Genomic DNA, 27,595 nt, shown 5'->3' with positions numbered 1-27,595 from the left:
TAAGTCTGTGAATCTCTCTTTTTTTTCTGCAAAAGTAACTGATTTAACCACTTCATCTCACCTGGCTCTTCTGCCACTTTGTGCGCTGCTGAACCTTATTGTTCAAAAGGTCCATTGCCTTACGTCTCACGGATGGGAGCTGATTTGTCATGAGTCCCCTAATTACAGGGATGAAGGTTTCTGTTGGCAATAAAGCATTGACCTGTAGAACACAAACAGAACAATGTTATGAATGCCTTCAAGTAGGCAGGCAAGCTCAATTTTCAACACGGGTTTCAGAATGAAAGTAGATAGGCCAGCAATGCTGTATCTAAGACAAGCAAAAAAACAAAGAAGGTTCCAGTTACAGCCCTTTATATATTCTTACTGGTTGCTAACTAGTCAATACCCAAGAGCTTCAACATTTTCTCAGAAATCTCCTTGTTCTTATATCTATCCTGGTCATTTATCCTTCCTTCCCTTAAAATATTTTCAGTGATGCTCTGTGAATATATCTCATGAAAACTCTCACATATTTAACAGGCAGGCTAAATAATCCAATCTGTTAATAAGAAGACTGAAAAATTCCTTCATTGGACTGTTAATGCTACTGGACAGTCAGTCCAATACTACAACTACACTTCTGATCAGAAAAAGATGAAAAAGAAAAGCATACTGAGCATTTTATCATTTAAATTCAATGTAGAAATGTACAACAATTCTTTAAGCATTAGTTAAAATCAGTTTATGAGTTAACAGTGAGAAGTACTGCTGGAAAGACACTGTACTCCAGCAGACAACAGGCACTAAAATGACTGCTTCCAGACAGCAGAATACAAACTAGATGAAATAGGCATTTCTGATTTCATTTTCTGCTTGTTCTGTCTAAGCCGTCATAGGAAGCTGTTAAAGCTTTTAGATGAATTCAAATAACAATGCACCATGCAATGAAGATCGTTACTAATCATGCAGAAATATTCCTATGATAGTTATAACTGTATTAATAAATAAAAAGCTGCTAACAAGGGCCAACAAGACATACTTTATCCAGCATATCATAGGACTTGTTAAGCAGGACCCTCCAAAATTTAGCTGTTGGTTTGTCTGCGTTTCCTTCCACCGAGGATGCCACTGTGTTTATGTAGTGAAGGACATCTTCTAACAGCCTAGACAGAAAGGAACAATCTTTCAGTAAACAACAAGGACAATTGGGGAATCAACCACGTTCCTGGAAAGCATGACATTTCACAAACAAAACAGCAACAATAAAGGAAAATGAAATACCCACTGGAAAGACTGGCACACACATAGACAAAAAAACTATGGCAGCAAGGAAAATTACACATGCACATTAAAGAAATCTACCGAATTAGCATCTAGAACAGTAGTTCTATTTAAGAATGTGAAAACAAAATTAACCAGGGAATATATCACATTTAAAAAGAAGCATTTCAAATGCATTCTACATCCCTTTTCACTTAGAATAAACATAAAACGTCAGCCTCCTGAAAAGAAACCCTCAGTTTTGTATCAATGGCTGTTGTAACCCAATGACCGTAATTCTAATCCACATTTACTAGTAATTTTTTTTTAAATTATTTTTACTCGAATAAGGGACATCAAATTATTTATTATTTATTTTTAAGAACTGAAGCAATACATTATTCTGAAAACCTCAAATTGTTCATCATCAACAACAAAACAATTATGGCCCAGTATGTAAATAAGCACAATATAGAAATAATATATAGAAATATAGAAATAATATCTTTTAAGAAGAAAATACTCCATATAAAAAAAATTACACATGTAACCTTAATGTAATAAATACTGCTTGCTGAGAGCAATATTAAAAGTACCCTCAGAAAGAACATTCTAATGGGACTACACTTAAAAAATATTGCAGTAAAGGACAGCAGGAGTGGAGCAGATGTAAAGCATACCTCTGTTCCAACTTCTGTAGCTCTTCTGTTTCTTCACATTCAACTACCTTGTTTAAGAAGGAAGAATGAAAATGTTAACTGTGAAAAATGAGTTCTCTGCATTTGCAGTATAGACTGTTCTAGAAGAAAATCAGAGAACTGCAGACAATTTAGCCATAGAAGTAAATCTACGCTTCATGTTGGTGACTTACCCTCAGCTGAAATACTGGGAACCACTTCTACCTCAATCCACAGACTAATTTTTAACATTAACTTTTATCTTTTTGGAGTTCATAGTGTGAGTCCCAGACTAAACCTGGAATTACACAGACTGTAAGTGCAACTTCAGACTCCATAAAGCCAGTGAGAATTCACTGGGTCCCTTCTTTTTTACCCACACATCACTTGCACAAACTGAGTCTATCTGCAAAGGCCCAACTGAAAATACTGAAAATCACTGAGATGTTTCAGAGCTGTGAAAATTAAGGTGTCAGCAACATACACTGAACAGTATATTCTTTTTACCTCTTTGAATTCAAAATCATATTAAAAAGAAAATTAAATCTCATCAATTACAGCATAGCACAGTTAGTTAACATGGTCAGTTTAAATGCAGTCTGCCATTATTACCTTTTCCACCAAACTCTGAGAAGACAGAAGCTGTGACATGAAGGAGACTGACAAGTATTTGAAATGTCGAAGCTGTTTGTCCGAGTGAGCCTCTACATTAAAAAGCTGCCTATCCTGGTTTTTTAACTTTGTCTTGCACGTTCTTGACTTTTTTGGCCCAGGATCATCTGTTGAAAACAGTCGCAAAACAAATCACAGACATGAAAAAGAACATTTGATTTCTGATTACAGAAACAAAGGAAAGTAACAGCCAAGTGGCAATCAAGGACAGTTATTCTGCAGCATCCAAAGTCATGGTAAAGTTCCAAAAATGATGCTCTGAAATACCACAAAAGATAAATTTTTTGTTTCAACAGATGCAAGAGCAGCAGTGCCATCTGATCATTTTACATTAACAATCCTTCTTCATGGTGCTAAAGCTACAGCACACTGACTACAAACAAGAGAAGCTTCTGAGGAAGGAAAACAAATGCACTATGTAACATATCTGTAAAAACTGCTTTCACTATTATTGGATCCTTCCTGGCTAAGAAAACATACTCAAGCAATGAAAATACCAAGACCTTCCTTAAAAAGAAGCAACCAACCTTTATCTCCTTCATGCTTAAGCAAAATAAAAACCAAACTACAGCAGAACAACAGGCCCCATAATCATGTTTGCTATGAACAGCAGCTTATTTCAGCTAAATGATTCCCTCTGCCTTCTGAGTACCATTTGATTTTAAGTGCCCAAATGAATCTATAATTAAACGTATGCTTAAAAAAAAACCAAACAAATACAAAAAAAGACATTAAATAACCCATATAATAACCAATAAACAAAAAAAAGCAAGAAGTCATCAGAGCAATTCTGTTTTGCTCAGTTTTCTATCTAGAAGAGTAAAAAGAAGTTCACATGCATCTGCTGGCTGTTCTGTGGTTACCTTCTTTATTCTCTGGTAGCTCTGTCAAGTACTGGATTATTTTCATCATGCTTTGGAACTGACAATGTACGCTGAATTCACAACAGATGGAAATCCAAAATTCAGTGTCTGCTTCCAGCACAGCATCCTGTTTATAGTTTAAAAAAAGAGATAAGTGATTATTTCAATAATTTATAAAAGATAAAAAGACCCCACACTCTTCAGCCTGTTTGCGAACATGCCATGATAAGCTACATATTGTGAGGGCTGGCACAAGGGATATTAGCAGGAAGTTGCTGGAAAGAACCTAGCTCCAGAGGGCAGGAAGAAAGCATCAGCTCACTCCATCTGCATGGCAGTATCAGTATGGCCATAGAGGATAACACCTCATCTGCTGGCATAAGTTCCTTGTCCTAAACCCCAGCTGGTGACTAATGTTGAAATAGTACATATTTTATTAAGGATGTCTCCAGCCACTTACTACGCTGGCTGAATAACTGCTTAAAGAAGAGAAAAGAGTTATATTTCCTCAGTATTTTAATCAAGCTTAATCTTCTCTAGACAGTTTTCAATGAATAACTCAAGATATCCTACATGATGGCCAGGACTCAGCAGTGTCACAACCGAAGTTGAACAAATAAGATGATAGTTATAGGGTGTTTCACCATCAATTTCTGCTAAAGCACAAGCTCAGAGCTCACTTAGCAAAAACTAGGGTCTTATCTTGCAAAACTGGAAGGAAGAGATCTGTCTTTGAGGAGGAAGTTGACCTCAGTGGTCTTCTAACCTTGTCTGTGCTTGCTGTCACAGTCACAGTTTTGGTCACATACTGCTCAAACAGCAGCACCAGGAGAATCCAGAGGAATCTGTCTCCTCCCACTGTAGTGATCAGCTGGGCCAGGATGGGCAGGCGCCGGTGCTCTGGCACATGGGGCAGGGCATCCACAAACACACGGATGATTTTTATTACTACCTCTTCCACGCCCCTTGAGGACTCTGACAAATCACTGTCTTCAGCCTAATGACAAACAGGTAGGTTCAGTTAAAGCATATTACCAAACACAAGTTCTCTCTTGTAAATTCAGCAGATGAGAGAAAGGACATAGGTTTCACTTTTTCCAAGTCCTTTCCATTATTTGCAGACAAATTTACCTGTATAAGAGCAGGAATAACCATCTGCACTGTCTTATTTATTACTTGGAACGTGTAAGTGTCATCCAGACGCAATACATTCGCTCCCATGAATGTAAAAATGGGCATGATGTTATGGAGAACTTTATCCTGGGAAGAAAAAAAACAACAAAAAGATGAGATTTGTTTCCTTGAAGTGCTGCTCTGTATGCTATACCTTAAGGTAACTCTTACTCCTAAAGATGTCACTTGATTTCTATAAAATAAAATGAGAATCATTGTTATCTTCCCAAAATTGGCAATTAACTAATTTTTAATGAATAGTATAAGACAACTCAGTTCTAAATACTATTTAGAGACCAAGACACACCTCCAAGCATATCATTTAAGAGTAGAAATTGAGTTTAGTTTCATAAAATGATCTGCACTATCAAACTCAGCCTTATGATAGTATGACAAGCAAAATTTGCTATGAGGAGACCTGCAGCTCCTCTCTGCCCTGACACATCTATAAGGACACAACAGAAAGCTCAATTTAAATGTTGGCTCTTTTTAGCTAGATTGTAATCACAGTATTACTTCAGTAAGAGAGCTGTAGTAGTGGTGGTGTCACCTAACTCAAGAATTAGATTACTACATCTTGTTTCAACCTAGAGCAAGAAGGTTTAGAACATTTCTCTTTTGGGTTTAGTGAGCTGAAAGTGTTTTAGATTTAAAAGGAAAGATTGATGCAAAATATTTGTTTTTATTCTGAACTTGGAAATCCTATCAGAGTCAATGTTAACGCATAATACAAGCTTAGCTCTATAGCAGGTAACAGTAGTAAGATGATGACAAAGAAAAGTAACTTCAAAAATAAAAAAGGAAAGCTCAAAGTGAAACCCAACATTCTCCCAGTAAAAAAGCTTTATATCTTCAGGTACTACTTACAGGAAACATGCCAGCAACAGCACCAAGGAGAAGCAGTGCATGGTGGTGTGTCTGGGGCATTTTAGATATCCTGATGCACTGAACTATCAGTTCCACATTGAATTTTTCTTTGTCAAGGACATCTGTTAGCAATGAATAATCCATTAATGTAAGCCCTAATGTTCAACCATGCTAGAATGAACATGAGTACAAGCAATGGTTTCAATCTGCAGATCATACAGAATCTACAAGACAAACAACCCAAACAAAACCCAAACAACCAAACAAAAAGAAAAGAAAAACACCAAAAAGCAATGAAGATCCCTTGACAACACAATGTAGACTCCAAGGAGAAAAACTGTATTCACCATTATTTAAAAGCTGTACTGCTGATAGTACCAAGAAATATATTTGGCAATTTTTACCTGCTGGGATCTTGCTGCCATCTGGTGACAGTTTCTGACAGATGTTTAACAAGCAGCTGAGGATCAACTGTTTTGTATATTCCATATTTTCTTCTTCTGATGCCAGAGGTTCCAGACACCTATGCATTCAAGAACAAATTCATGGATTGAAAAAAGGAAATAGGAAAATAAGTGATCAAACAACATGTTTAAATGCAAATGAGAAAATGTAATCTTTATTATACTGAAGTTTTAAACCGAGACTTCTAGATAGTGGCCACTGGGCATACTGTTGCAACCAGTTCCTCATTCATTAAACAGTCCACCCATCAAATCCATATTTCCAGTTTGGAGAGAAAGATGTAATGGGGGACCATGCACAAGTCCTTAACAATGTCCAGATAGATGACATCAACAGCTCTTCCCTCATCCACTGACCCAGTTATGCCATACAGAAGGCCACTACGTAGGACCTACCCTTGGTGAAGCCCTGCTGCTTGTCTCATATCAACACCCTCTCTTCCACGTGCCTTAGGAAGATCTGTTCCAGCATCCCTTACACAGGGGTGAGGCTGACAGGTAGTCATCCTGGGTCATCCTCTCAACCCCTCTTAAAAATGCATGTGATGTTGCCTTTCTCCCAGGGAATTCACCTGAAAGCCAAGACTTTTCAAATAACAGCAGTGGCTTGGCAACTATGTCAGCCAGCTTCCTCAAGGCTCTGGTATGCATCTCATAGAGACTCAGACATATGGATGTTGAAACCTGACCTTCACTTACAGCAGGAGGGATTTACTTATCTGATGTACCTATAAGGAATTTTATGTAAAAAAGGCAAGCTAAAGAACCTGGCAACATGCTAGAGAAAAGTGCCTCATATTTTAATGCTTTACAAAGTCTTCTGCAGAAGAGAATGCTTTATAGAGACAAAATTACCGGCTCAGCAGGTTAAAGAGCACAGGTACCAGTGCCTGTGGACGTTTAAGTTTTTTCTTGTGCTGTAGTAATTCCAGAACAAGCATAACCCTCTGCCAGCTGAAGTTGCTTGTTTCTGGTGCCAATTCTGCATCTGGAGGCTTTCTAAAAAAATAAGACAATCAAGATAAACAATTCCAAAGAAGATAATACAATGCTTCAGAAAATAGAGACATAAGATAAAAAATATATATGTATACACATTCTCTTTCAAAGAGTTAGTAATATCCTTTACTGCTTCTCCTTGGAGAGGTGACAATATTTGTACTAAAACTCTGATGTGGATCATTCTATTGTTAAAAAAGCCAACTGAAATAAAAAAAGGTAAGAACAGCTATTCCTGCCAAACCAAGAAAACCAACATAACATCTTGTTCCATAAGCAGCCAACAGCCAATGCTTAAAGCACAGTGTTCAAAAGAGCTGCTTCTGTATGAGTGGAGAGAAGAAACAAGTTGAAGATGTCTAAAAGTTAACGACTCTATCCATTTTCACTAAAAGAAGATGCTGTTTTTCAGTTCATTAACAAACATTTTGAAGAACATTGTTAAGCTCCAGCCATGTGCACGTGATTCTGTCCATACACCTTCATTACTAAGGAGTTTTAATACCAACAAAACCAAGAGCAAATGGCAACATTAAGACTTCTCTAAGAGGTTTTTTGTTTTTAATAATTAAATTAGAACTACAGTTTCATCTGTTTTAAAACAGCAACATTGGTTGGTTTTCTGCTGCTGAAAGTAGCTCAGTTATTTTACTCAACAGGGGAAATGAAAGAAAATATATTCATGCTTTCAATACAAGCTGTGAAATCTAATAAGAGGTATTTTCAAAGTTTTTCAAAACCTATTTATATTTCTAGTTATTTTACTTCTGTTGCTGCATTTTCTGCCTTCTGGTTTGCTGAACAGTGGCCAGACTTTTGGTTTTCTCAGGAGGCTCAATTTCTGTAACGATCTGCTCAGCACACACAGAAATCTGAAACAAAAACAATAATGTAATTACACACGAGCAATGTGTCATACCACACCATGCATCTATGGGCCCCTCCCTTCTCTTTTTAAATGCGTCCTTTTCATGCATACATGGGTATATAATGCATATGTGGGTATATAATTAAGTTGTATCACCATAATATCTGAATGTCCTTCCTACTTTTAGTTCTTGTAATACCAAGTAATACAATAAACTGCTATGTGAAAGCTACAATTAATATATCTTCATAGAATCACAGAATCAGTAAGGTTGGAAAAGACCTTAAGATCATTGAGTCCAACCACAACCTAACCATACTACCATAACTAACAACTCTCTGCTAAATCATGTCCCTGAACACCAAATCCAAATGGTTTTTAAACACATCCATTCCCATTTTGGGAAAGGTCTTCTAGTAACCATAAAAAAAAGTTTTTACCCAGAAAATGATAATCAGTGCAGTAGAAAGAAGTGACTTCTACTGAATTCATTACTATAGTGTAATGTATGAATGATGCATTGCTTCCACAAAAATACCTTCTAAAAGCAACTATTTAACTTCTCATGCCACTAAAACAATTACGTAACAAGCAGTTCTGATTCCCTTAGTGCTATAAATGAAACGGACAATGGGCATTACATGCTGCAACAAGGAACCACTGTAATATGTCTGAACAAAATTCTGTGTACTGGAATTTACCACTTACCCCTTTAAACACACTGCTAATTGTCTGGGCACAAAGTGGGTTCTTACAGTTTAACAGTAAGTCAAACAATACTTTCAGTAGCTTCTGTTGCACCCTCCCATCTGACAAAGCTGCAAAGAACGGTTTAGTAATCTATAAAAGAAAAAGTGAAAAGACAGAGAGAGGTTTACTGTAAGAAGGCAACAAAATAATAAGCAATAAAACTTGAGCGTGCTAGATTATGTATGATGCACCCTATCACACATAAACATGTGTACATATATATATATATATATATATATATATATATATATATATATATATAGAAAATCTACTTATAAGCTAGGTATTTGTATACATTAAAAAATCCTTAAATTAAAACATATTTCTAAAATATCAGAATATATTGGTTCTTAACGTTTTCTTAAGTGCTTTGCCTGATGGAGGGAGTAAACCTGCTGCTGCCTGGCATTTATTTCTTAAACCTGTATATGTCCTTCAAATAAGCCTTTCTTAACTAATACATTTTCTTGACAATTTTTTTAATCAGAAAAAATGCAGGAAGTTCCTATACCACTGACAAGAAGTAGCCTAAGAAACATGAACATCTGCATCTGCAGGCAGTCATACAGGCATTCACGTGCATGCAAATACAACAATACTTCTGCTCTGTACTCGTCCAAGTACACAAATGAAGCAAGCAACATCTCCTTCCAGTAAATTTAAGAGCTTTGCAGCCTGTTTAGCTGTTTCAAAGACACGACAAACACTTCATCAACTTATAATGAAACAAAGACAGGTCAAAAGCTATGGACTCCATAACACAGTGTTCTTGTAAATCCAATTTTAAACACTACTACATTTTTTAAGTACAAAAATAGATTAAAAATCTTTCATAAAACCAGACCCGTCCAAGTGCTGTGATCTGGAAAGGTGGAACTTCTTCATAGATTTTTGTGGCAGCATGTAGACTTTTGATGAATAAATCCAGACTCTGCTGATTCTTGCACAAGAGGGCTGCTGAGTGTTCACTGAACTTCCCAAGTATGAAGTGCAGGAGAACAACTTCATCTTTCAACATTGTCTCAGGTTCTTTCATGACCTTCTCAAGCAACCGGTCCAGTGCAGGCAGAAGGTGAGTAAGAATCATCTGCAAACAAAGGAAATTTGTAAGAATAGTTTGGTTTTTATCCAGTCTTCTTTTAACAATCTTCTAATAGCACAGCTTCATTTTACTGCAACATCTGTTCCCTATCTGGTATTACATCATATATTCTATTTTATTCACCAGCTATTAAAGAGGAAAAAAATACATGTCTTTTAGTCAGGTTACCAGGAATACTTCCTCAATAGCTCCTTTGCTGTTACACCTTTGCAGTATAATATTTCATGCCTTTGAAGAACAGAGGGCATTTTTTAAAGCAGCGTCTCCTATAAACTAAGAATTGGGAGAGGAATACTCATCTCCGTGCAGTGCACAGTCCCTTCAAGAAACAGTCAATTGAATCAAATATAAAAATTTGTAATTTAATTCATTTTTTTGAACAATATATTTTCCAGCACTTAGAGAAGAGGAATCCTGAGTATACTGGATATAATTATATTAACAAGTACAAATAAAATTAAATGAATAGTACTTCCTATTATGTTAAATTTCTGTACAGAGAACTCTGCATTCACTGATACCTAACCAAGATCATCAGTTCCTTCTGGAACAGCCTTCTTCTCAAACAGCTGTTTTCAGTACCTTCAAAGGAGCTCCCTTAACAACTCCAACACAAAATACTACATCCCATGCATTTCTAAATAGAGCATGAGAATATTTTGTGCTTCATTAAATCATACTTGGCAGCACTACTGCCTATTATCAGTGTTAAATTAATGCATAATAATCTATATATTACAAAGTTATTTAACAGTATTACTATTAAATGAAATACAACAATGACAAAAGAAGTGTGAAATTATCAAGGCTGCACTCACCTCACCATGAACTTCATGAAGAATTTTCATTAAGTTTCTTGCAACATACGATGGGCAAATAGGGCTTTGTACACAATCGACTACGCTTTCCAAGGCTTCTGACAGCTTCTTCTTCTGGGATTTCTGCTTTGCTTGAGTCTGAAGTTCTTCAAATAGGATTGCCATAATCTAGTTCAGTAACAAAGTGAAAATTACCCCCCTGCCATAAAAATGCCCTAAAACAACATTTTTTCAATGCTTTTGTAATAAACCGAATTATTCATCTGCAAATAAAACACAGGCTATCATCTCTTGACTGATTTTCTGCATGTGACACATTATTTGAATATTTTTATAGTCCTTTAAGATAAATAAGAAGCATGTTAAAGCTCCTTTTTTGCAATGCTAATGGCCATATCAGCTCCCATCAGGTATTCAAGTGAAATCCACTGCTTTTTATTTCTCCTTCATAAGAAAATCTGGCTGACAAACCGAGTCTTTTTCCATTTCTCTTGGTAGCCCACCATCTAAACCACCTATAAGAATCATATTCTTTCAAAGCTGGCAATTTGACAGAAAAAAATGAACTTTTCCAGTGAACTTGATTTCCTCTGGAAAAAACAGAAGCTCAAAGCAACAGACAAAACTTGTACCAATGCACACCTTGTTAGCAAAAATACCTGTGTTATGTATGTAGGGTCAGATATGATCTCCTCTGTTTTTTGCCCCACATGCTGAAGAACAGGATGAAATACAGACTCTTTCATACTGCTCAAGGAATGGAAGCAATTGAGAGCAGCCCTTCGAACTTCACTCACAGGACTACCCAAATTAATTAGCAGAGATATCACCACTGCAAAAAGAAAGAAAGAAGGAAGAAAAGATAAGAGAATTGCATGACTAGAATTCTATTGTAACTGTCTCTGAAGAAGCACTGATACTACTTTGGAATTAAAAGAATTGTCTTTTCACTATAAACCTCAAGACTACAAGAAGACTACAAGCATACTACAAGCATAGCTCTGGACTCCTTCACCACACCTTGTATATTCACGTTTAAGCTTACAGAATTCATATATTGCTACTGACTGCCACCATCTTTTTGCTAAACAGAAAGCAAGGTGCTGTAACTGACTTCTTCAGCATATAAGCTTGTTTCTTTAACACCGTAATGATCAAAAAAAGAAAAAAAGGGAAAAAAAAAATAAAGCCGTTTCAGCTGCTTTCAAGATTAGGTTACCTACTGCAGCAAGGAATCAACAAGAGCTACCTCAGCCTTGTGCTCCTGTACATGAGTGATACCCTACGTGGTATAAAATACAGAGATATACTGTTTTAGTTACCTGGAGATGATGGTGATAACAGCAGTTTCTTCTTTTGGTTAGTCTGAGATACGAGCACTGCGTAGCCAATATACAGAGCTCGAGTCTGTAGCATTGCACTGACTTCATAATTCAGATGATTTGAAAGGCTAAAGCTATAAGTCCATAGAACTGAAAGGAATTTGAAGAGAACCTCTGTATCTTTCAGGTGCACCTTAAATGTAATGGGAGGGAAAAAAAGAGAGAAAAAAAAGAAGAGCATTTGTTCAAAAGTTTTAATTTATTTGGCCAAACATTATTCATAACATCCAGTAAACCAGCCATATCAAAAAAAACAAAGAAATAAAGAGTCAGGTATGTAAATATAGTTTATATAGTATAATTTTCCTTCTCACTGCAGACTAAAACCACATCCATAAGAATATTTGTATAATGTGTTAATTAAGCAAGAATATTTTTGTGTGAAAAATGAAAATTAATAACTTCCAATCTCCTCTTTCAAACAGCAGAAACATTTCTATTGCAAGTGCTCTAAGGAAGTAGCTCCTGGCTTTTTCACCTGTCATATAAATGAGGATAACTTCTGATTTTGAAGCAGTCTCCCAAATTGAATTTGCAACTCTCATTTACTAAGTGGTCTGACAATGGCTAATACTCTTCCTGTCTGAAGACTTCCCCCTCCTCAGAGGTCTCCATTCATCAGACAGGAGTGCCCACTCAGCATCCAGCAGACTAAACAGAGATTGCTAGAACAAAGTGATAAAGCTTTTGACATACTCTTTGCTATTGTCTTTCCCAGGATTCCATCAAAATCCAACTTCTACTTATAGCAACTACTATGGAGCAAGCAAAAATAATTTTCTTGTCCTGCTTTTTCAGTTCATTCAATTAGTGATAAATAACCAGCTGAAGCTTAGGACTCTAATTTGCTCACAGCACTAGCATACCACAAGCAGCACTGCATGATCAATCCTCAATTTTCTCACTTTTCTTTAAAATTACATGTTTCTGCGTAATATTTGCTTAATACTTTGGATGATAACTCAGAACAATAACTAAGAAAATAAATCTAAAAGCAATACCTTGAACAAGAGATTCATCAATGCTCGGTACTGAACAGCATTGCTCCCCTCACTAGCACCGCAAACAAGTAGGTCAAATAGCCCCAAAAGGAGGTGCAGGTAGTCCTTGCAATCTTGATTTAGAGATTCAGGATTCCACCAAGTTTCTTCTAAAAAAACCACAGGTTATAAATCTGTTAGAATGGATGTATTTAACAACGTCAGGAACAAAGAGGAAATAAACATTTAGTTAAAATATGATGATACATCAACAGAGACATACTTCAAATTGGAGTATAAAAGATGGCAGTCAAAACCTTAATGCCTACCTTTTGGAAAGGATGGAGGAGGTTTTAGGTCATTAATGAAGCTTCTCAGTAAAAACACAAATATAGCTGCCTCCTCTGCATCAACACTTCGGTCACTATTGAGCTTTTCTATGTATGTAGTTAATAAGCCCACTGGCACCAAACTTTCCTTTATCATTTCAAAAGACCAATTTGAGGGAGTTTCCTGTGAATGAAAAGTTGATTTAAATGGACACTGTCACAATCTCATCCAACAGAAAACAGAACTTAGCACTGATGTCCAGCAATATTTTACTTCTAACTTCAAAATGGATATTCTTAAGAAGTGAATTACACCTGCTGGGAAATACTAATAAAAACAAGTAAAATACAAAAAATACAGAAATACTGTTTCTTCATGCAAGTATTTGCATGAAGCTGTAAATAATATAAGCTCTTTTTCATACTCTATTGTATTTCCTTCCTTCCCATAATAAACAAGACACCAAAACCTTCACTCAACAACTAAAAAAACCTTGCATTCCTAAGCTCAATAATGACACCACACAGTGCCACAAGGTAGCTGGTAAAATAGCACACAGCACTAATGCACTGAACCACTTGGTGGGGCATAAGGCAAAAGCTCTTTGTATATATTTCGTTTTAAACCAGGACTCACTGGAGTGGTAAAACATAATGGCAACTCTTAATGGCAGCTTCAATTACTGCTGCCAAGTGCAAGACTTGCTTTGAAAATAAACGAAGGCAAAACTTTCAGTCTTCCTCAAGGTTTCTGAATTTTATGCTCTTACAGTCTTATACATTTCCTCTACTACTAAAACTGTTTCTCCTAACTGTTTATGTCTTACCTCTTCAGGATGACAAGCTCTGAGATTTTGTATTTTTTCATCCAAGAAATGAAAGACTCTGAGAGCCACTGAAAAATATTTTTCCTTCATCTGTAAATTGCAGCAGCATTGGACAAGCATGGAACCAATTACATGTGCAGTTACTTTCTGTCTTACACTCTCAGATTCCATTTCAGCAACAAGTATCAGATCATCAACCTTGGAAATGGAAGGGGAGGAAAGAACAATGAGTCTGTAAGACAGTGTGACTTCACTATGATTTTCACAGAATCACAGGCGTTGGAAAGGACCTTTAGAGATCATCTAGTCCTGCTAAAGAAGGTTCCCTTGAGTGCCCTCCATTACCGAGGCACCCACCTCATTCAGCAGCGCACCCGCACTTTCCTTAGCCTTCCTTCTACTACTGAAGCCTTAAAGAAGCCTTTCTTGTCACTGACCTCCCTTGTCAGATTTAATTTCAAGTGGACCTTAGTCTTCCACTTCACATCCCTTTGTGCTCTGACAATGTTCCTATACTCTTCCCAAGTGGCCAGACCCACATTCCACAGACTTGCTTCTTCCATTTGAGTTTTTCCATGAGCTCCTTGCTCATCCATGCGAGTCTCCACCTTTGCCTGATTTCTTACTCTTCAGGATGCAACAGTCTTGAGCTTGGTAGGAATGGTGCTTGAACCTCAACCAACTTTCTCGGGCCTCCTTACCTTCCAATACTCTGCAAGTAGGTCCTTGAAGAGGTCAAAGTTGGCTTTCCTGAGGTGAAGGGTTGCAGGGCTGCAGTAACATTATGGCATGTTTCATTTGCAAGCCTAAATAGATCACCATTACCTTCTATCACTGGTAACAAATTATTGTCTGCTTTAATGTTAACTTCCTAGAATCTTGATAACGTGGTGAATGTTGTGAACAAAACAAAATTCTTCTATACCACATCTGTTCTACTATAGTGACCACCTAGAAATTCAGGTGAGAAGAACATGGTACACATACCATTTGCAACAGTAAGGAAGAGTCCCCTGAAGTCATGTTTTTAGAAAACAGCAGAATCATCTTCTTGTTGACCACTCCAGCCAGTTCTGCAGACTTGCTCGATTTAATTGCTTCCTGAAGAACTACTCCATAAGAAAAACAAATAAATCAGAGAACACAGGTATACAAATCACATAGTAAAATACTGACAGCTCAGCAATAAGAATTAGTCAGAAAAATACTATACAACTGCATTTTTTAAATGAGCATTAATGAACTCTAATCACACTCCTTGAATGACAGCCTGTTAACAACAGATAATCTGCTTCAATAAGCACTCAGGTTCAGTAAATACCGAGTCCTAAATTGTCACAACTCTTTTTTCATCACATCAGTTATATTGAACACATTACCTTCTGGCCAGTCTTTCAGCAAAGGATGTAAGGAGCAGAGGTCAGATTCTGATAGACAAATGGCCATTTTCCATTCTGAAGATTTTGAATTTGCATTAGTGATCACCATAAAGGGTAACAACTGCATTACTGCCTCATCCAGTAGTTCTTTCTTCTCTTTTAAAATCTCCTCTTTGACTAAAATTTGTATTGCTCGCTCCAGAACTGTATACCTAAGAGAAAAAAGTTATGTCGATAAGCCATTTTTCTAGCATGCCTGCTACACTTCTTTGTTTTATTCACCATTTTCCATGATGTTTCTCATGTTGGGTTTTGTGGTTTTTTTTTCAGAATCCAATTAGCAGTGAGAACAAACAAGGAACTCACTGAAAACAGTGTACAAACAGCTGAAAAATCCTCTTATAGTTCAGCACAGAACTATATATTTATATATTTTTTCTTTAATATATACAGAAAATAGCACGCGAAAAGACACAAACATACCACTTTCCATCCTTTGAAAGATCAGCTCGCTGGAAGATGCTAAGAAGGCTTGAAACCACTACTTCTGGATTTATTTGTTTCCTGAAAATCTGGAAAGTAATCAAGAAAAAGAAATGTAAGTATAAAATAAAACACAGAATAGTTTACTGTTCACAGTGGACAATGTATCTGCTATATCCAGTAGAAACACAGAGCAAAGATCACTAATGAAACTCCTATTGATGATCATGTAATAAAAATATAATCAGGGTAAACTAATGTTGTAAGGCTGCCCAGTATGGCCTCTTGATATCATAAAGTATGGAGAATTTATTAAACGCAGAAATGTTACGTAAAATCTGATCAAACAAAGAACAAGCAAAGCACTCTAAGCACTGTTTTTACTTTACATCTTATCTTTTGGACAAAAACATAGGATGCATTAATAAAAGATACTCGATTTTACATGTAATCACTCACTTCTATTCCTATATTTTAGAGAGGATGAATGAACGTAAAAGGGCGAATATACTACTGCTAATAATAACATGTCCTACTATTTCTAGTATTAGCAATAAAGACAGACTCGTTACCCTTGTTGGAAACAATCACTACAATGCATAGCAGAGTGCTATCCTGTGAACCTGAGCTGGCGCTCAGTTCTTAGCTAGTATCAACTGACCAAATGACTCCCACATGGAAAAACTCAGCTGAATATTTCTCACTAGAGTAATGACTTGTCATTGCATCATTTTCCATACAAAAGTCATTTGACATGGCTCGCATTTTTATAGAGATACAGACAGGATAAGCAGGAGGCACACTTCATAATTAAAGATTCAAATATGCTCTAATAGCTATGTAAGGAAACACATAAATCCAGGTTAACTACAAACTTCGAGGAAGATGTGAAGGGAGAAAATTGCAGGAGAGGAGTATGTATGAGAATGTATGACAAAGTAAACAATAGCCTCCCTAGTCTGTGCTGCTTCATCTTGTTAAAAATCCATACACCAAAGACAGGAGTACAAAAAGAGCAATAAAGGACAAAAGCCATACACCAAAAAGGTAAGGAGAACGAGAGTTATAAAGCATACATTCCAGACACACATTTGGAAGCTGCTATAATATCACCTAACTTATCAGAAGAAATAGACGCACCTCCAAAGCACTGAAAGCAGACATGACAACGTCTCTGTTGTCATCCTTGAGGCGCCCCAAAATTGCTTCTTCTATGAATGACTGATCAAAGCCTTCCTCAAGAAACTAAAGAAGAGCCAAGAAAAAAAACACGTTAGCACAATTTACAGGCTTTTAATGAAGTACTGGAATTGTATAACAAGAGAAGTGGTAACATCTACATTAAATCACGAATAACTGAGAGACTAAATTTTAACAAAGAGAAGAAAAATAAAAGTAACCATTGACTTAGATTTTATCTTAGTCTACAAGCATCTTAATGAATGAGAACTACATACAGACTCCAGAACAAGGTAAACTACTGCCAGAAGCCTTCTGAAAATATCACAGGATAACACCTCTGAATAGCCTAATGTATCAATTGTCTTTAGCCAGTGCTTCTGACAAACAGCTTCTAGGTGTTCTATTTTATATGTTAAGTAAGTTCTCCAAGTGAGAGAATCGGAACAAACCTTTGATGTTTCAATAACATCTTTTAAATGCTGAAGAGCCAGGACTCGCACAGCTGGCTGAGGATGATTCAAACTAAGCAGGAGTGAAGTATCAGAGTCTTCCAGAATCTGAAACACAGATTTCAGTCACACATTAGATTTTAAAAACACTTACAGCATATGTCAGGATAATGGAGGAGATTCTTTCTGCAGTTTATTTGGAAAAGAAGGGAACCTGACCAAAAAACTGCAGAACAATGACGTCATGTAACTGCTTCAAATTTGGTCTTCCTCACTTGAAAGACTGTTTTTGGAATGCAACCTGAAGAGTACAGTAAAACCACAGATACCTTTCTGTCCTAGAAAAACATTACTCTTATCTAAGGATTCTGAGAAAGCTCCAACGACAATGTCAGTGCTACAGACCACAGATAGAAACCATTAAAAAAGGCATTCCTGCCAGTATAATTGCCTGCCCTTATCTCACAAACCTTAAAGGCCTGAAGAGAGTCACATGCCTTCACACTGTGTGCCAGGCTTTTCTCTTAATCCAAGTGTTACTCTGTGACATAAACAGTGAGTTCAGAAAATCAGCACAAAAAATACACTAAGCACTTCTTTTCCAAAGTGACTTTACTCTTTCAATCACTTGAAACAATACTAACCATCTCCTCATGATATAAAATAACTCAAATTTCTTAAACAAACCTGTTGCAATCACAGTTACTCTCTGTTAGTCTGAGTCAGAAATGGCACAGGAATCATTCTGCAGATACTTTATTCCTTCTTGTTACTGAATGTAAGCATTCATAAAATCAATGCAACAAATTGGTCCAGCCATATTTCTCTCACATGCGTTAAAGTTGTCACCCTCCCTCAGGCAGACATGGGTGACATTGACAGAATCTTTAAGTATGATGAGACATTCCTGGGCACCACCATGTTATCAATATCAGCCAATACACTACATGTAGTGTTCACAAGGAAAAAAAGTTAATTATAATAGGCAGGTGGAAATATATAAATTTTAACCATGAAAAATGCCAATACATTTTTAATCAACCACCTTCCCCCATTTAAGTAAGGTCGTGGGCTTTTGTGGGAATGGCAGAGTTGGGAGTTTAAAAAGAGGAAGAGACATTAGAACTTTGCCACTAAATCACTGTTCTGACAGTAGAACCAAGTAAGTGGTAGGATGAGGAATTAAGCTTCCACCTACCTTGTATTTGCCACAGCTTAATGAAAGAGAAATAAACTGGTGAAAAATATTTTGGTTGGTCTGATCCATAGCACTTTTCAGATGCTCCTCCAACACAGAGTCTAAGGCTTTGGGATACCTGACAAAGACAAAATCCCAAATGTTTCTAACGGGGCATTGCAGAAGAGCATGCATTTTCTATAGAAATACATGGAAATACAAAGAAAATGAATGCATATGCACTTCTCCGAACCACTGAAGAAACTTTGCAAAGGCAATCAACCATTATGTTTTAACTTAAATAGATGATACGCAGCCAACTTAGGATAAATAATGACCAGAAATAAAAACAGTGAGCCAGTAGGTATGACCCTGATGACAAAACACATAAGGACAGATCAGTAAAATAAAATTTAGACAACGATCAAGAGTTGGTTGTTTTCACCATATTTTTTTAGGCAAGAATATAGAGTTTACAACACCCAATAAGTTAAGGTTGTACTTGACATCACCAGTCTACCAGTCACCAGTCATAAAAAAACTGAGCTTACTTTCTCTCAAGAAGTCTGATAAGAGGAAGCAGCTTTTGACTGACTGCAGCCATTTTGGTGGGATCAGATTCAATCTCTGTACCATAGGAGATTAACTCTTCAAGAAACTTGCTAAAATAACAAATAAAAGAGAGTCATTATTTTTAAGACACAGCAGTTTTCACTAATATCATAAAACACAGTGTTAAACAGGTAACAATAGGCATTACTTATTGCAAGAACAGATTTGCTCATGTCCTAAAGTTTCACTCTGTTCTGTATTCCCCCAAGTGCTAAAAGCGTGCTAAAAACATGGATTATTTGGATTACTATTACCCTGTTATCATCCAGATTATCAGTTTCAAAATCTAATCTTGGAGTTAAACGTGTAAGTAGAAAAACATGACTCTAAAACAGAGTTGTTATTAAACCAGAAATGACTGTTGTACTGAAGGAAAACAAGCAAATAAATAGATAGATAAATCTAAGTTAACTCACGAAGCCAAAAGGTGATCTAAATCCTTTTCCAGCGGTATACTCTGAAGAATACCTTCAAGAAGTTTGATATAAATATGATCCTCTCTCTCCTCAGAATCTTCCTGTTCCTCTAAGAACAATGAGTAATCACAGAAAGTGAATAACATTTTGAACATAACCTTCTCATATCAATTAAAACAGCTTGTATAGGCAGTATCACCTGGTTAACCAAGCACACAATTTAAAACCACAACGTCCACTGAGTACTCGCACTAACTCTGAGTTAAACAAAGGAAAAATGATATAGCTACAACATTTAGAACTGCTATTTATCCGTTTGTATGACTCAGAGGAATTGTAAATACACATACTAACTTACCTGCATCACATTTCACGATGCTGCAGATAAGGTGAGGCAACAGGTAACGCAGAAGAGGAGAGATATCATAGCCTTCTGAAAGGCTCTGCAAAAGTGTCACCAGTTCTGGGCTCCTGCACAGATAATTAAATGGCCTGCACAATAGAATGGTAGGTGGGAGGGAAAAAAACACATGGTTATCTGGCTTACCAGCACCTTCAAACCATTCAGTTCTTAGAATCAAGTAACAGCATCACTGTAAATAAGTGCTGAAAAGACTGTAAGGGTTTCACTTTCAGAGCAGCCCTCGCATATGAAGCAAATACCATTCCACTGAAGGGACAGAATTGCTTTTTTTCCCCAAGATATTTAAATAACCCCAAATCTGTGCTAACGTTATTATGCTAGCATCACTTCTATGATCCCCACCTCCACGGAAACCTCACTGACAGGCTTAAATTTTGCACACTGACAGCAATCCTGGAAGTGGCAAGAGAGAGATCAAACAATGACAGACTTGGACCACTAAGATTCTTTAGCTGTAGTGACCATAGACATTTTTGAAGAGCCAAATACACCTCCAAACCCCTGGACACATCAACTACTAACATTTCTGACACAGAAGTTTCCCTTTCATGAGTAGGATGTAAACAGTCAAATTACTGAAGTGCAACTTCAGCTCTTAAATGTGGAAATTCAATTGATGTAGACTTACTTTTTCCCAAGATTATCTCCTTTCTGAGTTTGCAGAAGTAGGTTCAGGCAAGCAACCCCTTCCCTGGCTAATGAGGGCACTTTAGGTAATGTCTTGCTTATCTGTAACATCAAGGAATGCACCAAGGAGGAATCCACAGTCACTTTTACTGTCATCTGGCATATTATCATATATGTTGCAGCTCTATAGTCCTGTACAGAAGACTTCAAGCCCTTGAAAAACAGAAAAACAAAGATGTACTATGTCTGACATATACTTTTTTTTTTTTTAAAATAATGTTAACATACGATTCCTTTTCATCCTTACATCCATGGAACTACACTACCTTTTTCTCCATGTGTTTTAACTATCAGCTTAACTTTCAAGACAAAAGAGCTGTCATGCAGGATCTACACATAAAGGAAAAGAGAGACATAAGAGTTCTAAGAAGTGCTCATCTGGTCTGTGAGAAGGCATGATTAGACAAGGAACTTCATCTACCCAATGTTTCAAGCCATCCTGAATGTTAGCAGCAGAAAATACATTAGCATAACACAGTATACTTCATCACACAGGAAGGAAAACAAAACTTTGGGTACCTTTTGGATGTAGGGGAGCAGCATGGAGACTATACTGTCTGTTATCTTCTCTGCAGCTCCAAGAGCTGATACAATGGTGGAGGCATAAAATGCAAGAAGAACTCTCAGTTGAGCAGAGTTGCTAGTGCATTCTGAAAAGACCTGCACCATAGAAGAATTAGTTGTTGAGACGTCAAGAGAAGTGGGAAGACACATACAGCTCCCCCCAAATCACCAAGATCTCAGAACTTCAGCACATAAATTCTACCAGCTTCTGCTGCAACAACTGAAGGCATCACCTCTCCCTGGCAGTAAACTAAGCCAGAGGTTGCAGAGAAGGTAGAAAGATATGAAAGATTTTTTTCAGCTATTATATGTTATCATAAAATGGTAATCTAGACCATTTACTTTGTGTAATACTCATGACTGTGAACTGGACAGCCAAGTGGCTGCCATGAATCATTGGTTCTCAGCCACTTCCTCATAAGAATTTCTACAAAGTGTAATCTATATAGACAATGAGAATTTTTCATACTGCTCCTTGAAAATGGAGGTGTTTTTTACTATTCATTACACAATTGTAAGTATTAATAAACATCATAATGCTAACATAAAGATGGAAAAAGATCAAGCGACAACACACAAACATTGTTCTAGAATAAAGTAACAACCTTCACAGATTTTGCCACTAGTCTGCAGATGAAATCCATGAAATCCAGGTCTTTGTAGCAGTGTGTAATGAGAGTACCTCTTGCCAGGGGGACGCCTGGTTTCTTTCCAGGGTGAAAAACATGAAGTTAGAACACACCAGGGTACAGAGAGAAGCCCAAAATAAAGAGTTAATATAACCCCATTAAGTGAATTCTACTGATCAGTTAACACCACTTAAATTGCACCTCTCTAGCATTTTTTTTGTATCTACATTGAGATGATGAATTATATGCACACTGCATGTATATCATCATTACAAATTCACCATTATGTATAGCATATATTCAAATAAATACATATTTCAGTAATTACATACCTGCCTAGCAGTTGCAAATACACCTTAAAAGCATACTTAAACTTTGTCAAAAGAAAGAGTAATTATGATCGAAGCATTTTATAACTGTACTTAGTGAAAAATAACAAACAAGTGGGCATTCAGGCTCCATTCCTGCAATTAAATCTTCTGGTACAATCTTACAACTAACCATATGATCAGGTGGACCACATTGTTAAATCTAGAAACAAGTTGGGATATTATTATTAATTAAGTTCTTCACATTTCTACCAGCATGCAGCTGTTAAATACTTTACCCTTATTGGATCCAGCCAGTGCCATTTATGAGTTGGGCTTTTTATATTTAAAAGCTGAATAACCCTCACAAATAGTTTAGTCTCATGATACGGCAGAACACAACCAATCAAACTATCTTGATTGTAGAGGTGGATATGAAATCTGAGAAAGAAACAAACACATAAATAAACAGTTAAAAAACAAAGTCTCGGCCATGTACTTCTTAGAACATCTGATTATTTGCTTTTATGCAAAACCAGAGGAGACTGTCACACTGACTCAGGCATCCGATCTGCCTGCTGTCAAGAACCCAAAAGACACACAGTCCATACACGTAGGAAGACATAAAGGAAAGTACTCGATATGATGATTTTAAGTCCCTAGATTTCTTCTGTATTAAAGAGTATTAAATCAAGTTACAATAAGGTAGGCACAGATTACAGCATTACATATTGAATCACAATTAAATATACATACATCTTATACCAACAGTAACCCACCCACTCCTTCATGATCTGAAACATTACGCTTCGCAACTTGATAGGTCAATTTATACAAATAAGGACGACACCTCATAAAAGTAATTGGCTCATTTGTTCTTCACACCTTCTTAAATAACCTTGAAATAAGATGACTTAGTTCTTGTTATAATACAGTACATGTAATATCATTCATAGTTCACAATTTAAACCTGCATTTCTGAAAATCCAATTGACTGACATGTGGGGTTTTCACTGGATTACCTGTGAATGAGCCATTCGAGGCACTTCTGCGCAGGCTTTAGCATAAAGTAAGGGGACAGGTGAATCAGGAACAAGGAAATATTCTGATTGAGCTGCTGATTTACTGCTTTAGTCTGAACACTGCGTTCCAAGCCTTTGGACATGGAACTAAACAAGCTGGACTGGAACACTTCAAAGGAAGGATCGATCCCCATCAACTCCTCTAAGCCAGTGCATCCTGAGGAAAAAAAAATGGAATGATTTAAATACAAAATCTGTAACCACAGTTCATCATCACACTATCATATCCAACCTCATTACTATGCTGGTGTATACATAACAAGGGAAATCAAATAACCAATGAAGGCCCACAGCATCCTGAGTTGTGTGTGCAAGAGCATAGCCAGTGTGCTATGGGAGCTGAACTTCCCCTTCCATTTCACTTCTGTGATGCAGCATCTGGAGTAGTAGGTACAGTGTTGAGCAAATGAGCAAAACGCTGACATTCAGATACAAGCCCAGCAAAGGACCACCACTATGTCTGAGTCTGAGAAATGACACACGATGAGAAGCAAACGACAAGAACTGTGTTTGCTCAGCCTTGTGAGGAGACCACCAAAAGGAAACCTTACTATTGTCTGCAATTCCTTAATGGAGTAGTATAGGCTAACAAGAAGATGGTGCCAGACTCTTCACAGAGATGTATAATGAAAAGATAGAAGAATTTCAGTTGGAAGGGGTGTACAAAGGTCATCAAGTCCAACTGTCTGACTACTCTGGTGCTAATTCAAAGGTAAAACACCATTTAGAACATTACCCAAACACCTTAAAAACACAGATGGGCACAGACACTTACCAATGGCAAAGAACGTGTCCCTGTCAATAGCAGCAGCTTCCTTGCAGTCGAACAGCAGCGATGCTGCCTCAGAGCGGTTCAGGAGGCTGGGGTCGGTCTGGGGAAGGGCGAGCCGCTTCAGCTGCTCCGCGAGGGACGTCATCGCTTCACCTTGCGAGGATACACACCTCAAAGGAAACCCTGCACAAAGAAACCAGAGCATCCCTCAGACACAGCCGGCATCCCATGAAGAAGCTCCTGAAGCCCACCCTGACCCGAGCCCCACCGCCCACCTTGTGACTGCGGCGGCCATGGGGACACGCACCCTCCCCCTTCCAGCCGCTCCCTCCACCACGGCCCAGACCGTGGCCTCACCGCCAGCCACCATTGTGTGCCCCGGTGGTGCAGTGGTAGCAATGCCGCCTTGCAACACCGCAGGCCCTGGGTTCGAATCCCCCCTGTGGCGCGAGTGGTACAAGTGCCGCTCTGCTACACAGAGGCTCGAATCACGGGGGTTGGACTCGATGATCTCTAAGGTCCCTTCCAACCCGCACCACACTGGTGAGACTATGATACTATGATCTAAGGGGACAAGCAGAATCCAGCCCAGGAGTAGCACGCGAGGGGCAGCGGCAGGAGGTGACACAACCCGATCCCCGCACACACACCGACCTCCATCACCCACCTGGCCCCGCTCCACGCCGACCCCCACGTGCGCTGCGTGCGCCGCTGACCCGGAAACAGCGGCTGCGGCGGCACAGGAAGCTCCGCCCCCCGGGGCGTGGCCACAGCCCCTTCACCGCACCTTCCCGGAGCGTGGGCTGCACAGAGCATGCGCGGGCACAGCTGCCTCATTGTGGGCGCGTGGTGATGGCCGCCATGTGCTGCTGTGAGGAGCGTTGGGCGGCTGTGTGTGTGTGAGGGTGTGGGTGGGATTGGGGACATGGCTGGTCCAGGCCGTGAGAGGGGATGTGCAGGCTGAGTGTGCGGTGGGAAAACACAGGAATCCTGAGAAGAAGACTTTAAAAGCTCCTGTAGCTGCAGTGGGTGAGATTCCAGCTACAGAACCACAAAGTAATGTGGGTTGGAAGAGTGCTGGAGGAGTCATCTGATTATCCCCAAGGCAAGAGTGCTCAAAGGCAACTGTTTGCATTTGGAGCATCTTTGAGGATGGAAATTGCAGAGCTTCCTTCAGCCTCTCATCCAAGGTTTGGTTATCCTCAGGTTAAATACATGCTCCTAACATATAAAAACACATTGTCCCCCTCTAGTTTGCTTTCAGGGCTTTGGTGTTTGCACCTTGAAGTGAAAGCCACAGTGAGAACAACAGTAGTGTGTTGTTACAGCTTATGGAGGCAGAAACAATCAAGTGCAATTCAGTTTTGGTTGAGGTTACAGAAAAATGCAGTTCTTGTTGCTGGAACAGGGTTGAAGCGAAAATAATGTCTTGGTTGGACTGGAATGGCTGGGAGGAACTTGCTTGCTAGGCATGATATCAGGCGTATCATCGACTTACTGAGCACTGTGGCAGGCAGTATCACGTTTCCTTGTCTTTTCTTGGAAAATGTGCTGCAGCTTCCCCCGGCCATAAATCCTCATGTGTAGCTGCATTCCAGATCTAAAAATAAATAGAAACCCTCTGGATGAGCAGAGAGAAGCTATTCTGGGGGTTTTACTATGTTAAAGGCTTTATGATATGGCACTACCAACTAAGGGCTTCTAATCAAAATCGTTGTAGAGGAAGCTTTTGCATATTTGCTCTAGAAGTGCTTCACCTAGGCACACTTAAAGAAGGTTTGAAAGCCATAGGCAGGGGCTACCTCTGTGTCTCCAAATTTATTTACCAAAGATAGGTGTACCCTGCCTCAAAATCATCAAGGAGAGTAAAGTATTTAAATATTGAAGGGAAAAAAGCACTTATTTCATTGCTGAACTGCTGAGAAATTGTGGTATTTGTGATGTGTATTGTAAAAATCAGCTGGGAAGTTGGACTTTCATGGCTGCACAATTGTCAGATTGGACAGGAAAATATCTTGTGATTTCTGTGATTATGATAGTTCTTTGTCATGATTTTAAGTTCTTCTTTATATTTGAGCTGCTTACTGCTACAAAGAAAAATGTTCTAGGAACTACTGAGGGAGAAGACGTTGTATATCTGCAATGTGGTAGTTCTGAATTCTGTTGTTTAATGCACTTGGAGAACTTGGTAATCGGAGTATGGCAGTGTGGCCATTTGGGTCTTGGATGTAGTAAGCAACATGGAGACTGTTGTGTACCAGACATGCAGCAGGGCTATAAATTAGAAAAGAGAAAAGAAATGGAAGGTTGGGAGAAGGTAAATGTGGTCATTAAGAAACCTGCTTCTTAATACAGCATGCTCTTCTTACTGCAGTATAGTGTCTTGCTATTACCACTCTCAATTGCCACTGTTATTTAAGCAAGTGGCAAGTGCTGGAATAACAGCAGCCTTGTATGGTGCAACAACCCATTCCTGACTTGCAGCTGTTCAGATCTCTGTTTACTTGCCAGCCCAGCCAGTTGCTGTTTTTTTGGTTGTGTGATTTAATTTTTGATTTTGTTATAAGCTGAGATAAATCACCTCTTTTTCCCTGAAGAAGAAACAGTTTAATTACTACCCAGATGCATTAAATAGAAATTTCAGCCTTTCCCCAGGCCAGCTGTTGAAGCCATTGCCACAGAATCAGAATGGCTTAGTTTTAAAGGGACCTTAAAGAACATCTAGTTCCAACACCTCTGTCGTGGGCAGGGCTTTTTGCCTACTGGGTTCCCCAAGTTCTTCTCCCAGTCTGTACACATGTTTGGGATTACCCCCAAACCAAGTTGACCTTGCTGAACCTTCTTAGATTCATGTCCATCTGCATTTCAAGCCTGTCCAGGTCCCTCTGGATGACATCCCTTCCTTTATATATATATTTAGTGATCCACTTTGTAAACTTTGTTTATTTTATAGATCTTTGTGTAGGAATGAATTGCATGCCTAACCCAGTGCCACTGTGAACACTGGCAACAATGGAACAACTTTCTTTTTTAAAAAATATATTTAATATATTTTAAAAATATATATATTTACATATATATGAGAGAGATTAATACTAGAATAGCTAGAAATTATTGGGAAAAAAATATATAAGTATTTGCAATTACAAAAATGCCCCCAAACCTTCTTTGTGTTTCAGTATAGTTTTACAAAACGTTTGGGTTTTGTATTTGCATTCTTTGTGCCTTGAGAATTGTTGATATACTTTGGAGATTCCTGGCAGGGGAAAACAAAGTGTTATTAAAAGAAATAGCGTGTTTGACTTAGGTATCAAGGACATGCAACTGAGTGTTATGGATAAGCCCAGATGTCTCAATCTGTTGAATTGCTAGAGGTACCATGTTTTTAGGGTTTAAATAGTGACCCTTTTGTCCTGAG

General features: G+C 38.1%; 2 protein-coding genes across 3 annotated transcripts in view; one reads left to right on the top strand and one right to left on the bottom strand.

Moving 5' to 3' along the window:
• HEATR1 (HEAT repeat containing 1) overlaps positions 1-24,910 on the bottom strand; it is a 30,096-nt gene extending 5,186 nt beyond the window's left edge. The window contains exons 1-35 of one of the 2 annotated variants that reach the window (XM_015857850.3): positions 24,832-24,910; positions 24,181-24,360; positions 23,346-23,562; positions 22,623-22,764; positions 21,992-22,093; positions 21,342-21,482; positions 20,764-20,975; positions 20,070-20,203; positions 19,712-19,820; positions 19,235-19,345; positions 18,705-18,822; positions 17,507-17,614; positions 17,016-17,120; positions 15,876-15,964; positions 15,393-15,604; positions 15,001-15,122; positions 14,014-14,211; positions 13,187-13,370; positions 12,879-13,027; positions 11,818-12,010; positions 11,155-11,327; positions 10,496-10,663; positions 9,420-9,662; positions 8,534-8,665; positions 7,723-7,829; positions 6,814-6,957; positions 5,899-6,017; positions 5,495-5,616; positions 4,586-4,714; positions 4,221-4,451; positions 3,455-3,581; positions 2,532-2,698; positions 1,923-1,969; positions 1,022-1,145; positions 62-202 (exon numbers count right to left, since the gene is read on the bottom strand). In XM_015857850.3, coding sequence (XP_015713336.2) covers positions 62-202; positions 1,022-1,145; positions 1,923-1,969; positions 2,532-2,698; positions 3,455-3,581; positions 4,221-4,451; positions 4,586-4,714; positions 5,495-5,616; positions 5,899-6,017; positions 6,814-6,957; positions 7,723-7,829; positions 8,534-8,665; positions 9,420-9,662; positions 10,496-10,663; positions 11,155-11,327; positions 11,818-12,010; positions 12,879-13,027; positions 13,187-13,370; positions 14,014-14,211; positions 15,001-15,122; positions 15,393-15,604; positions 15,876-15,964; positions 17,016-17,120; positions 17,507-17,614; positions 18,705-18,822; positions 19,235-19,345; positions 19,712-19,820; positions 20,070-20,203; positions 20,764-20,975; positions 21,342-21,482; positions 21,992-22,093; positions 22,623-22,764; positions 23,346-23,562; positions 24,181-24,322 — 4,962 coding nt within the window. In that variant the 5' untranslated portion in view covers positions 24,323-24,360; positions 24,832-24,910. The remainder of the gene's footprint in view (positions 1-61; positions 203-1,021; positions 1,146-1,922; positions 1,970-2,531; positions 2,699-3,454; positions 3,582-4,220; positions 4,452-4,585; positions 4,715-5,494; positions 5,617-5,898; positions 6,018-6,813; positions 6,958-7,722; positions 7,830-8,533; positions 8,666-9,419; positions 9,663-10,495; positions 10,664-11,154; positions 11,328-11,817; positions 12,011-12,878; positions 13,028-13,186; positions 13,371-14,013; positions 14,212-15,000; positions 15,123-15,392; positions 15,605-15,875; positions 15,965-17,015; positions 17,121-17,506; positions 17,615-18,704; positions 18,823-19,234; positions 19,346-19,711; positions 19,821-20,069; positions 20,204-20,763; positions 20,976-21,341; positions 21,483-21,991; positions 22,094-22,622; positions 22,765-23,345; positions 23,563-24,180; positions 24,361-24,831) is intronic. The other variant, XM_015857849.3, reaches the window with a different exon arrangement.
• A 6-nt stretch (positions 24,911-24,916) lies between these two features.
• The window catches only part of ACTN2 (actinin alpha 2), a 67,363-nt gene continuing 64,684 nt past the window's right edge, over positions 24,917-27,595 (top strand). The window contains exon 1 of the mRNA XM_085543336.1: positions 24,917-25,367. The gene's annotated coding sequence lies outside the window, so the exon portion shown is untranslated. The remainder of the gene's footprint in view (positions 25,368-27,595) is intronic.

Source organism: Coturnix japonica, chromosome 3 (assembly GCF_054131305.1).
Source record: "Coturnix japonica strain WE chromosome 3, WE-NBRP24, whole genome shotgun sequence".
NCBI lineage: Eukaryota > Metazoa > Chordata > Aves > Galliformes > Phasianidae > Coturnix > Coturnix japonica.
This window is presented reverse-complemented; position numbering and strand designations above follow the sequence as displayed.